Source organism: Pelecanus crispus, chromosome 11 (assembly GCF_030463565.1).
Source record: "Pelecanus crispus isolate bPelCri1 chromosome 11, bPelCri1.pri, whole genome shotgun sequence".
Taxonomy (NCBI): Eukaryota; Metazoa; Chordata; class Aves; order Pelecaniformes; family Pelecanidae; genus Pelecanus; species Pelecanus crispus.
The window spans coordinates 15,382,513-15,396,369 of record NC_134653.1 but is presented as its reverse complement, the minus strand read 5'-3'; the positions used below and the strand labels follow the sequence as shown (position 1 = coordinate 15,396,369).

The following is a 13,857-nucleotide window of genomic DNA, read 5'->3' as shown; positions in this document are numbered from 1 at the left end:
CTCTCTGTAGAGCAACCGGTTCTTTCTGAGAAAGGGTCGGATAGGGTTTGCAAATTTCTGGATGAAGGTGACCTCTCTCTTGGCCCTTACTAAAGTCCTGTTCCACAGTTCATCTGCTCTCACTCTGGATATCCCCTTGTAAAGGAGCTTGCAGTGCGAGATTGTGCTATGACCCTATCGTCCTGCTTTGTTACGGTAGAAGATGGGTGCCCTTCACTAGTTCCCTCAGTTTCTCATGAAGCCTTTGCTCTAGTAAGCCAAAAGGCGTGTCTTCTTCTAAACAGGTTTACAAATCTAGTCAGCCAGCCATTGAACTAAATTTTCAGGGATATTTAGGACAGGCACTTTGACCATTCCTTTGACCATTACTTTGACCATTGGGCAGTTATCACCTCAGAGAAATAAGATGTTCTAAAAATGAATATAAAAATGACACCACAGAACCAGTTATTTTGTAAAAGTGTATTCTATTTTTTTTATTTAAGTGTTTTGTATAGTTTAATAAACAAAATACTATTAATTTAATAAGCAAAACAATATTACCACTACTGGAGAAAGACACCATGGTTTTTGAAGATTGCCTGAGTTACCTTTGGACAAGGATGGTGTCCCACCAAAGTTATCCTAGTGCTGCCCAGACTCTCCTTTAGTGTTAGTCCAGGTATTTGTACATGGCAATGATGGTAACAAGTTTAGAATGCCCTAAAAGAGCCAATTTCAATATGAATGTCTCAGCTACAAAACAGATACTGCATATAAAGAAAGCAGACTCTTTCCATCTCTACTTAGTTTAAAAAGGGATTCTTAAATTTGAACACAGTGTACAACATGTAGCGAGATAACAACATGGGTTATTGCCAGTTTCATGATGTCATGACCATAATACCTTAGTTTAATACAAAGTCATAAAGTTATATGAGAAAATATATGCCGGCTATGTGTGATACAGTTTTTGAATTGGACAATGCGTTTTTTGTTAGCATATGCAAAATGAGTAAGTACTTTCAGACCAGTAAGTAACTTAAATTTGCTTTAATTTAAGGGGCCACATATGGGTGCTCTGTGTGTGTGTGTGTGTGTGTGTTTGTCCTGGTTTTGGCTGGGCTAGAGTTAATTTTCTTCCTAGTGGCTGGTATAGTGCTGTGTTTTGAATTTAGAATGAGAAGAATGCTGATAACACACTAATGTTTTAGTTGTTGCTAAGTATTGCTTACACTAGTCAAGGACTTTTTCAGCTTCCCATGCTTTGCCAGGTGCATAAGAACCTGGGAGTGGGCACAGCCAGGAGAGCTGACCCACACTAGCCAAAGGGCTATTCCATACCATATGACATCATGCTCAGTATATGAACTGGGGAGAGTTGGCTGGGGGGCAGCTATCGCTGCTTGGGGACTGGCTGGGTGTTGGTTGGCAGGTGGTGAGCAGTTGCATCACTTGTTTTTCCTGTGTTCTCTCTCTCTCTCCCCTTTTCATTATGAATTATTGCTGTTATTATTATTAATTTTATTTCAATTATTAAACTGTTCTTATCTCAACCCATGAGTTTTCTTTCTTTTGCTGTCTTTCTTTCCCATCCCACTGGGGGTAGGGTAAGAGAGTGGCTGTGTGGTGCTTGGTTGCCAACTGGGGCTAAACCACGACAGTGTTATATAAATTTTTATAGTTTAGTTAGTATAGTGACTCAGCAGGACGAATTAAATTTCCAAGTGTAATACATATATATTCTTATGCAATTGTACTGCTTACTTTCAGCATCTGTAGGTATAAGTTAAATGTAAGCATTGTAAACTCCTCTTGTAAGTTAATACAGAAGTTTTGCACTGCAGTGAGGTTCAGCAGTGTTTCAGAACTGGATTCTAAGAGGTCAGCTCAGCACTCTTACATTCTTGTGCTGGATGGTGTGACAGTTAGGTTGGACAGATCTCACCTACTACCTTCACGACCTGTCTTTAAAGCTGACTTCAGAGGGAGCCGTGCACTGCATCAGTAAGAAGTCACATCTTCTCATTGTTCTGATGTCTTCCAGCTGTCTGAGATGAATCCTTAGTAACCTAGGGCTCACCTTTCCAGTTAGTATATTTTCTAACACAATATGACTCTGCAAAAGTTTTCAAGTAGTAAGCTTTGTCTTAATTTAGATAGGTCTTAGTTCAGATATTAGGTTTAATTTTCTCCATCTACCTATGCTTTATAATAAGGCACTGCTTTCTGATGCACAAAACAAATTTCCAACTTTTGTAGTTCATGAATCAGTGCAGAAATAATATGTACCTCCATTGCACTGATGTACAGTTGGATTAACAAAGCTTTATTCCAAAACAATTTCTTTGGCCTAGTGTATTAGGTCTTGTGCTAGTAACTTCACAGATACAATAGTACAATTTGGAATTTCTTTGCAATGCTTTGTTCTGTGCTCACCCAGTATGTACTCTTACCTATCAAAGAAGCAAAAGGAATTTTCATCACAGAAAATCCTTAATCAATGAGAATAAATTATATGTGGTTTTCAGTAACAATGGGAGTAGAAGTCAAGGAAAATTACAGAGATAATAAAGAGATCACAGAGAATGAATCAGCTTACAGAAGGAAGCAAACAACTTGGAATATCATTTGCTGATAAGAAAAACAGAAGAAGCTTTGAATGCTATTTTGCAATTCATTTAATAATGATTTCTCATTTTTCACTCAAGGAAGGAGCCCAGCCTTAGAGCCAAGCAAACAGTTTCATACTAAAATATTTTCAATTATTTAAAAATAAAAAGACATTTAATTGGTATAATACAGATATAACTTTAGTTATAAATTTACATTAAATATCGGCAATGTTTACTTAGAAAAACTTTACTTTTCTTTTTAAAAAAGAACCTGCATGTAAGTTTAAAATATATAGCTGAAGTTTGAAATGCCCTTTTTCATTTCCTTTTATTTCATTAACCTTAGAAAGCTTATAACTGAAATCAAATATAATACTTGATCTGAAATAATCTTCTTCACACTTACTTGTTTATATTACAAAGTTTTGGAACTGAAACGGCATCATTTTGCTTTAAATTTGCAAATCAACTGTAAAGCTAAGAACATGTGTTTCTTAGATTAGTCTGACATGCTGCTTACTAGCATTTATCTCTGTTTCAGACTTCCCTGCTCTATAACAAAAGCCTTCTTTCTATTCAGTGTCCCTTAAATCTGTAGTTGTTCATGTTCGTTAGTGTCCTGTTTGATACTGACTGTGACCCTTTCTTAGAAACTGTTTATCAACAAAGTTAAGAAATGGCAATGCGTCCCAGGCTGTAAGGAAATCCAGAAGATCTTGTGGTCATTAGGCAAAACAAGTTAGTGTGATGCATACAGAAAGCTCTCTTCTGCTGTGCTTCACAGTTACTGGAAACAGCAAATATGGCACACTTTGATAGGTCTGAGGAAAATTGTTGAATGTAGGTGTATTTAAGGTCATTGTTTTCTTATAAACCTCATAAGATATGTAGCACTACATAAATAATTAATGGCTCCTTTTCTTGCTAGTGAGGCATTTCACTAATTCCTTGAGATAGTATCTTGTTTATTAGTTCATGGAAAATACTTCATTTTTAGCATCTGTGGCATCATTTCTAATGCCTTGAAATACTACAATGTGCAGCTTACTCATAACTTCATATGTATAATTCATTTATGTACCGTAAAAACCTACTGAAACTGAAATAAGGGAGTAAAGCTTAATTTGTGTGAGAAAACTGAAACCTGAAATGTAAAGAGTTTGGAGATCTACATTGCATGGAGAGCTTAGCTTCAACACTATGCTGCAGGAGGAAGAGAAGCAAGAGATTGTTGTGTTGTATGTGGCATGAGACGTGCACAGAGATCAGAGCCTGTCAGTATGGCAGGATGTAGCTGTGGAGCTATGAGCTATTGCCTGCTTATCTCAGGGAGCTCTCCAGGAACTTCATAGCAAGATTTGTAACTTGGCTGAGGAGCAAAGCAGTTACTATTTTAAGCTGCCTAAATTTCTTTCATACCTTCTTTCTTGGGACAGCTTCCATGGGAGAGGATTTGAGCTTACTGCTTCTTTGACCTTTCTTGCAGGCTTGTCTCTGGATACTAGATAGTGTTTTGCACAAAATAATTTTTAAATGACAAAAATAAAAAGACATCAGTAAAAAAAAAAAAAAAAAAGTCTTCTTGACTTGACCTGTGTCTTTCTAGGATTATGTATTTTATTGGCAACATGCCTACTAATGGTGTAAGAAATGTGCCAATAAAGCAGAAGCTACTAGTAAAGGTACTCTTATGACAGATTTTGGATGCAGTTGGCAGTACTTACATTGCCAAAAGAAAGGAGAAAGAAGCAGTTTTTGTTCTCTTTGGCAAACTACTGAAAGCAGGTGATCTGATTTTGATACCTGTAATTGCTTTTGAACTCTACAGCAGCTAGTAGCTCAGCATTCTTGAAAATCATTCGCCAGATAGTAAACCATCATGAGTACAATGCTCCATCTTTATGATGCTGTCAAGAAAAGCCAGTGTCACTATATCCAGTAGTATAGCAGATAGGAGTAGTAGATAGCAGTATTGGTAAAACTAATGAGAAGCCTTTCTATTCTAGCATCATTTGTCTCAAATTCTTCACAAGTTCAATGTGTGATGACTTTGTCTTCACATTTCCCCTCCACTCTTTCCAGTTCTGGTGAAGCTAAGAGAGAATTAGCTTTCAGTCTGTATGTCCACCTCTGGTGTCTTTCCTGGGAAAACGGGATAGCAATATGCTTTTTTCTCTTTGAAAAGAAGAATAAAAATACCCACAGCCCTAAATAAAATTGTGAAGTTGAGGAGGGTGGAGGAGAAGTAACAGAGACTATTCAGAAACTGTTCCCCTTTGTTAAAATAATTGTTTTGAAGTGCTACATTCTAACTGATTCAAAATGAAAAAGAAGCTTCATTTCTCAACACCTCATTCTGAATTTAAGAAAGAAGGATAATTAATATAAGCTACTACAACTACTATGGTGGCTATGGTTTTTTCCAATGCATTTCTTTGGTCTCACAGAAGCTCCCTCTTACTTTGGACTCTGTGCTTTGTATATATGTGCAATTGTTAGAACAAAAAATATGTTTTGCCAGCGCATAGTAATTTATGTCTTCTAGCTTTGCTGCCTGCAGCAGTGCTCTCAATTAATTTTCCAAAGCAGATAATATAACTTGTTCATGGCAGAAAATGTTGAAACTGGAAAGACAAGAATGTGGAATTAGAGAAAATTCTAAAAAGTTGAAACAGCCTCATACAAGAGTTTCAGTTCTATATTTACAACAGTGAAAGTTTTATTATTAGAGTGTTGAAAGGTGTTACTTTAATTCTCAGTCTTTTCTTTGGTTTATTTTAAATAAAGTTGTAATTACACTTCTTCCATTATTTGTTTCATGAAGGCTTCATAGAAAAGGTTTCGTATGAAAGGTATAACCGTGATTTCCAAGACCAGAAACTGGAAAATATGTGTAGGACAGTGAAGGCGACCCTATCAACAATCAGAAAACAGAGAACTTCTGTTCCTCAAGTGCTTTCTCTTAGTTGTGATGGCGGGGAATAGCAGAGCATAACCATGATTCCTATTGCAATGAATGAAATGGTGATTGTAATGCCCGTTTGTTACACTGAATCAATCACTCCATGCACTTAATCTGCCTCAGGTTATTTATGTTAACTTGTGCAGATTGTGTGTATGGCTGAAGGCCACATATACTCAGCTGCTACGAAGTTATTGAACTAACGTTTGCGCAGTCAAGAACTGTCTTCTTATGTCGTTGATAGATTATTCAACCCAATCCTTTTGAAAGATAAGGGTAGAAAAATGATAATGAAGACAGATGTAGTCCTCCCAGGATATTATAAAGGTGGAATGTAAACTAGTAAAGTTTGTCTTAATATAGTTACAAAAAATGATTGTAAAACACAGAGACTAAAATAAAGCAGTTAAAGCCATGCAAAGCAGATGTATAATAGTTGGTGAGAAAACAGTTTAATATTTATAGAAAAATAATTTCAGAAAATGATTGCCACATATGATGTTTCGATGCACATTTTCTTATTAAAATAAGATTTCTCTCTTCTCTGAGTTTTCCTTAGCACTATAAAATCATAAAATACAACTGAATAAATCGCCCAAATTTGTTGTTCTTATTTTAATGCCTCCAGGTAGTGCATTAACATATTACCCATTCCTGGATGAAGTAATTCAGATTTCAATAATGTGGCTATTTCCAGACCTTATGTTGGTTTACAAGGAACTCAAGATTTACCTGTCTGCCAAGACAATTTTTTGAATGTAAAGGAGCTGTGGTGAGATGGGTCCCTGCGTGATGCATTCAGTCTCTTCCCATGCTTGAGACTTATTGTCTGTTTTCTGTCTAAAGCTATAGAGAGAGAAAAGGGGCTGATAAGCCAAGAAAATTACCCGTTGGAAAATTATATACTGAAGGAAAGCAAAGGACAAGAGCAAAACACAGCTCTTGGTGTTTTACACTTTGTCCTTCTGATGAAGGGTGCTGTTAGAAAAAACATTTGACTCCACTGGTAAGATTCAGTCACAGGAGTCAACAAATGACAAGGACAGTGAATAAATAAAATATCCTCTGAAAATCTATGGAAATGTGAAGAATTACTTTTCTTCAAACTTCAAAAGAAGCAGAAAGTTTTATATATAACATGACTATCATACTCCAAGACCATATGGAGGAAATAAGATAAGATCAGTTGATATCTTTTCATAGTGCATGTCCTGCTTGGAAATGTTATACTAATTTTCCTGATTCTGTCACTTCATCTTAATACTAACCATGTTTAAGGACAGAATCATGCATTCAAGTCTCATTTTAGTGTTGGATACTTCCTCCAGTATAATATTTGTCAAGCAGTTGCATATTTAGAATTTAAAAGAAGTTTCTGTCTGTACATGACTGAGCATTATATGTAAAATGAAGGACTAGGTGAATGAAGTAACCTATGCAAAATTAAAACCAGCTGCACTTGGGAATTCAAAATGTATCGGCCTCTATTCATCTTGTGACTTCTTCACTGTATAACCACAGATCACCAAGAGAAGGAAGAAAAAAGGTCCCCTTTCTGAAACATATTCTCTCAAAAGCATTATTTTCTGAATACCAATGTCTAATAATAATTGAAAGTAGTATGTTTTAATGTACTCTGGTGGTTGACCTAGCTCACCTAGTTGTGTTCTCATTCCCCCTCCTCAAGAGTATAGGGGGAGAAAGTAAAATGGAAAAGCTCTTGGGTTGAGATGAAGACAGGGAGATTGCTTACCAATTACCATCACAGGCAAAACAGACTTGACTTGAAAATTAATTTAATTTTTTGCCTATTAAAATACAGTTGGATGGTTAGAAACAAAGACAGAACCTAAACCACCTTCCTCCCCACCCCTTCTTCCCAGGCTCAACTTCACTCCTTCATTCCCAACTCCTCACCTCCTCCCAGCACAAGTGGCGCAGGGATGTGAAGAACTGGGGATTGTGGTTGTGGGGCCTCCACCTTCAGTAAACATTCTATCATTTGTATATGATCTCATAAAACTCCTTCCATGTTGTTCACGATTGTGTACTTCTACCACACAGTCATGTGGAATGTTTTATTTCTTACATGCAAACAGGTATAAGAGAAACATGTAATATTTTACAGTAATCAGAATATCAAAACCAAAATGAAGGCACACTACAATGTAAACAGCAAGCTCTCTGAATGCTACCAATGTAGATGAGGTTTGGCATATTTTGCTCTGCAGACATAATAAATGGAAAAATACATGAGTAAAGGTCTGACCTCACTGAAGCAAATGGCAGACACTGTGATTTAAGTGGAGCCGAGTTTTCACACATTATTATTCCATAGCAAATTTTTATCATCAATGTGGTTTTATCAATGTGGTTTATGTGCATGTATGCATATTTATGATTTTCTCAAGTGATTCTGACTTAGATACGTACCAGCTCAGCCCTGTGGGTTTTGGTCATTGACCTCAACAGATCAGTTATATTTCTGACATGAAAATTCATGTTGGAATTGCAAAACAGCTTAGGCTAGAAACATGGTAACAACTATTATTCCCAGATAACAGTATTCCCAAATTGAAAATATTGTTGAAAAAAACCTATTATGATGTGCTCTCATATTTAGCTCTCGAAACAGATTGGGTCGATTCTGATGTTGGAAATACCCATTTTAAGTTGCAGAACTGCCAAATGAATGTAAAATTGCAGGACTTAAGTAATGTGAGTAATTGGTAGGCCACTGTTGTGTAGTTCCAGTTTCATTTAGTGTCATCATTTAAACCATCTGCATCATACTATGTCATTTATGCTGAAGGATTTAGAATCTAAAATTTGAACTATTTACAGTGACGATTTGTCTCAGCTGAAATGCAAGAGTCTCTGGGTGAACTGTTAACAGCAATATAACAATACTACATTTTTTCAGATAAGTAGTAATATATCCAACCAAAACTGCAGGGGAGCTCAGAACCATGAGCATGTTCGCCAAAGTTGTAAAATGATAGTGAGGAAGGTTTATACTTTTTTTTATAAGCAGAACGCCATGGCATTCTTAACAGACCTGTTGTCACTATTGGAAATGCGTATCAATCCAACAGTGCAGTACCTGAGAGTACTCTCATCTGTGGGTACATTGAGGTATTGAAATTTGACCCAAGGGGTATAATGCCACCAGTATAATTATTTCATACATTCCTCTCACCATATAAACTTATGCTTTGTTTTGTTTTCCATCTAAGTAATGACAACTACCACTTTGTTTCAGAGGGTTGACATAATTGCAGGACAAGAAAGTAGTAGTTTAAGACATAGCTTTTGTTAATGTAATAAAACTGATTGTAGGACTGGCCAACTGTAAATTTTGGAAGGAAAATTTTGGAAGAAAAAGGAAAAATGCTGCCAATATGTGGTTGCTTAAAAAAAAGAAGAAGAAAAAAACCCAAACAAACCCACCCCAAAACCTTATCAAAAGTATTTTCCAATCCTGCCATGCTTTGCCTCTCTGTGACTAAGCATTTGGCATTCTTTATAAGATGTTGTACTCAGTAGAGTTTCACTTCTGATAATTACTACCAACCTCCTTAACCAATGTGAAGAGTGCCTTCCTTCCCCCCCTCCCTCTGTTCTTGTGACAAGACTAACCTCAGCTGTGCAGGGGTTGGTGGCATTTGCATGTGGAAATGCACTAATATGGATGTTTTTCTTTGTGTGTGCATCCTTGCAGTGTTGTATACCAGGATGGATTTTATGGTGCAGACATTTATGTAAGTATTCATTGATGTGCATGCTGTCCTTGTACATTACCAGAGTCATTCTTTTTACAAGTTTGCTGCCTAGCTTGACTCTGTTTTGTCTATTTACCATCCCTTGCCTGTCAGAAAGAATTGAGAAGAATATCTCTCACATTGGAAGACCTTTCTGTTCATTACATCTATCATTGTTCAGTGGAGCTGAATTAACTCTTCAATCAAATGCTGAATGAATACAAAAAGATGTGAAAAATGTGTGTGCATGTGTGAAGGGGTGTCTCCCTTCAAAATTGAAGTTAAAATTAAAAAAAAAAAAAAAAAAAGCAGAAATGTTCTGCAAATCCCCAAAAGCTTGTTTTTAAAAATCAAGGCAAGCTGAGCATTATTAATACCTGAAATATGCAAATACTTTATGGAGAGATATAGATTTCCCAGATCCAGGCAACACTGGGTATATGCAAGTGCCATGGTGATAGTAGAGCTTAATTACATAGTAAGTTTAAGTTATGGCTATGTATTGTCTGTAATCTGAGTAGACTTCCATCTGCTCTCTAAAAATCCACTTATTTCAATTTAAATGAAATGGGTAGAGACTGCTTATGATGTACTAAGTGGTTATATTTGTTAGTAAGGATTTATAGCCCTGGTTCCATCATTACCTATTTCACCACTTTGGTCACCAATTTGCTTTTAAATATTTTTTTTTTTTAAGTTTCTTACCAATACTGAAGTTTTTATCTTGAATGTATACAAAGAGGCTACTTTGTCTCAGTATGCAAGAGGTTTCAGGTGGTTGAGGCTGAATTTCACTCTTTAAAAATAATTAATTCTTATACCCTAGGTTTACAGGCTTTTTTTTTTTTTTTTTTTTTAATGTGTAGATGTAAACTATGTTACTGATACTGCAGTAATCTTTCACCTTTGTTATTATTTTGATAAAGCAATCTTGTCCTAAGTTACAGGTATCATCTTTATTTCACCAGACAACTTTCTCTAACCTACTTTTACTTCTGTTGTACTGTCTCTGTTGAGATAAAAAGAGATGGATAAGTAGAAATCGGTATGAATATTAAAAATTCAATAGGTAGTGCTAGAAAACATTCCTTGTATTCATTATGAGCAATCTTTTAGAACTATTTCCACGGGAACAGAATTTTTTAAAATAAGTTTTATATAAAGAAGGAAAATAATTTTAATTTATGGATGAAGTAGGTTTTGTTTTTCTGATAGGGGTAGAAAGAGGCTGATACTTATCTGAAAATTCATCTGTGTAGTTTAAAAAGATATTTAAAATAAATTAGCATTGCTTAAAATTCTCTCCCTATGTACTTATGTACTTAGTGATGTTAGCAGTAACATATTGTTTACAACACATGAGAATCACCCATTTGCCAAAGACTTACTCAAGTGTAGTGTGCTGCTTTAATCTCACCTAAACACATTGCTGCTGAATTTTTGAGCTATATAGGATACATGGTACAGCGTGGAGTTTCTTCAAGTGTGGTTTCCAATTTTCATATTTCTTCAAACTGCCGAAAGAATGTGACATCCATTTTGCTCAGTTTACCAACCTGAAAATCTGAATGGCAACAAGACATCTTTCTCAGGATTGCTTAATGTGATAGTATAGGTGGGAACTAAATGTTAATGTAACAGTTTGTAGTTTTGGAACCCACTGCTGCTGAAAAACAGGAATATCTCTTTTGGTGATTGACAATATTATTTTTAGGTGGCCTCACACCCTCTCACAGACATTAACATTTTGTTTCCAAATGGAAAATGATTTCAATGAGGAAGATACCAAAGAAATTACTAATTTCTAGTATAGCCTTAGTTTTGTCATCTGGAATAGTCATGTGCATTAGAAAATGGAATAATTATACTGGTGCATTGGTTTTCACTCAGCTGCAGCCTTGTATTTCTGATTGCATTTCTTAGCTCTTTTAATGCAGCAGAATGTTTAACTTTAGAACAGTTGACAGAATAAAAATACTCTTCTGAAAATTTGTTTAATTTTTTTTATAATGTACAAAGCTTCTTATTTTAGGATTCATTTTTTCTTCACACTTGTTCCTTCTTGCATATAAAACATTTTGCAGGGGAGGGAGAGAGAGATAGAGAACTGGCATAAATCAAAAGAAACCTTACAATTCACAGTATATTACTTCTTAGTGTATTAGTTTGCAGTGCACCAAGGTATTTATTAAATCCCAACTGATCATGACATAGTTCTACTCAGCTTTTCATTTTAAGTGCAGAGCTGAAGCTTTGTGAAAGAACAAGTGCTTTGTGGAAAAAAAGAAAAAAAATTAAACAATATATGTTTTAATAGTAGATTGGAGAGAAAGGAACCTTAAAAATACCACAGAAAGCAAAACAAAAGGAACACAGTACTGAAAAGCCAGACCAAAAATATGCATTAACAAGTATATCAAAGTGGATTTAATTCTGATATGATTACATTGAGTACCCACAGTAAGATGGACCATGCGAATCTTTTCATAACTAGCTATCAATATAGCCTTTGACGGCTAGATTTTGTGGAAAGGAAGGAGGGAAGACACAGAAAGATACTGGTTGGGTGAAAACTGCAGGGTGAACAAAGAACAGCAAATAGCCAGAGTTGCTTAATACTAACCAGAGGAATAGAAGAGAACAGGAATATAAAATTAGGTGGAAAGTACAGTCTAAAATGAAAAAACAACAGCCATGATTCTAGATGTAATATAATATATTCTGTATTTCATATAGTTCTATATGAAATGCAATAATGTCTCTGAAATAGCTGAGCTATTGAATTCCTTTTTAAATGTGCCTTTGAGTAGGAAAAATAAAGATGATTAGGAAGTAAGGAAGACCTTTTAAAATTAAGTATTGATTCACTAAGAGAAAAAGTCATTAAAAGAGAATTAAGGTTGCCTGCCAGCAAATACAGAAGTTCCTAGATGAAGATTGACACTTGTGAAAATAAGAAAATACACTCCACAAAATGAAGCAAAAATAGTAACAGACAGAAATATGCAGTTAGAATAATAGCTCTACACTATTGTTCTGCTTTATCTTAAATCTGTTTTGTTTGTTTTGTTTTTTTTTTTTACCATTGTCAAAAAGAATGTTTTCAGAACATGTCAGTCTTCAATCTGTACCTAAAATGTGGGAAGGTTAAGAAATATGAGAAACTTCCAAACTCTGTCATCACCAGCTTCAGAAGTCCCTTTGTAATATGGTTTAACCATGTACATTAGTCACTCTCATTGTTGACAGCAAGATTTTCCAACCTGTTCTCAGGATTCTGAACCTGTCATACTGCAGCTGGTGAGAGTACACGACAACGTATAAGTACATAGGTTTGAGATTTTTTTTCTGAGCTGCTGAATAAGGCATGCTCTGTAATCAGGGGTATGAAACAAGATTATCAGTAGCTACTGCCATCTCCTTGAGCTCAAAGGTAGGAGGGTATGAGGGTGGAGCGTGTATTTATTTCCCAAGGAAAAGCAGATATAAGTATCTAAGCAAAGTTCCTTGATACTAGGTAGAAGTCCATTGATGCAATCAGATAGCCTTAAAGGCACTGTTCCAGCGTGAAAAGCAAGGATATGCAGTTAGCGCTGAAGTCTTGCTTTTAGAAACCAAAGATTTTTGTGTTTTGTAAATGGAGAGATGTGCCATTTCCTGTGACTCACAGCAACAGAAGGAGAAGTGGAGAAATTACTTTTGCGAGGGCAAAAGAGTCCCCAAGGAGCAGTGGGTTGTTCCTCCGAGTGCTCTATGTGCTGGAACACTCCATGATACCTTTTTAAAAGTTTTGAGATCTAGTGATGAAATGTCTTTTAATCTCTCTGACCTTTATTTGTGATATAAACACTACATTAAAAAAAATGCCGGTGATTGTATTTGGTTGGAATTAATATTGGTGGTGTCAGTTTGGATATATTACCAAGAGCTTCTCTGAGGCAACAGATACCTCCGGGAGCACCATATAGAAATAACACAAACCTTTCAGATAGGCCTGTTCCAGAAGTTGAGCCGGTACAAAAAGGTGGTGGATATTTTCTTTTTAATTCTCCCAGTCAAAGTTTTACCCTCTCAGCAGAACAAATACTGTTTAACCCTCAGTATCATGAGTGGAGGAAGAGGAAATGACTACTTCTACTTTCTATATTCTACAGGGCTGGGTATAATTCATGCCATTTTTTAACCCCATTTCTCTAATTTTAGCTAATAAGGCAGGTATAATTCTCAATACTAGAGAAGGGTTTGAACCTTAATTAATTTATGTTCACAAAATACTTTGAGATCCTTGAGTAAAAGGAGGTATAGGAAGTAAAACTTGAGGAAAAATAATTATCAACATTCACATAGAATATTAAATATGTTAGTAATAGGAAAAACTAACAAGAACCCCCCCATCATTTAGAGTCATTTAGTTTATCTGTACCTACAATAAACACTGTCAGGACATCCGAGATCAAGATAAAAAGTAATTTGGGTATTTTAGGAGGAGGTGCAAACATGTATACATGGTTTTGTAATCTATAGATGTGCATTTGTATAA

At 35.6% G+C, this 13,857-nt stretch overlaps 1 protein-coding gene across 10 annotated transcripts in view; it reads left to right on the top strand.

Moving 5' to 3' along the window:
- Positions 1-13,857, top strand: part of RBFOX1 (RNA binding fox-1 homolog 1) — a 1,399,804-nt gene that overhangs the window by 1,351,144 nt on the left and 34,803 nt on the right. For 7 of the 10 annotated variants that reach the window (XM_075719223.1, XM_075719231.1, XM_075719228.1 and 4 more), the window contains one exon: positions 9,278-9,317. The exons of the other annotated variants lie outside the window; for them this stretch is intronic. In XM_075719223.1, the coding sequence (XP_075575338.1) occupies positions 9,278-9,317 (40 nt within the window). The remainder of the gene's footprint in view (positions 1-9,277; positions 9,318-13,857) is intronic. 10 annotated transcript variants of the gene reach the window in all.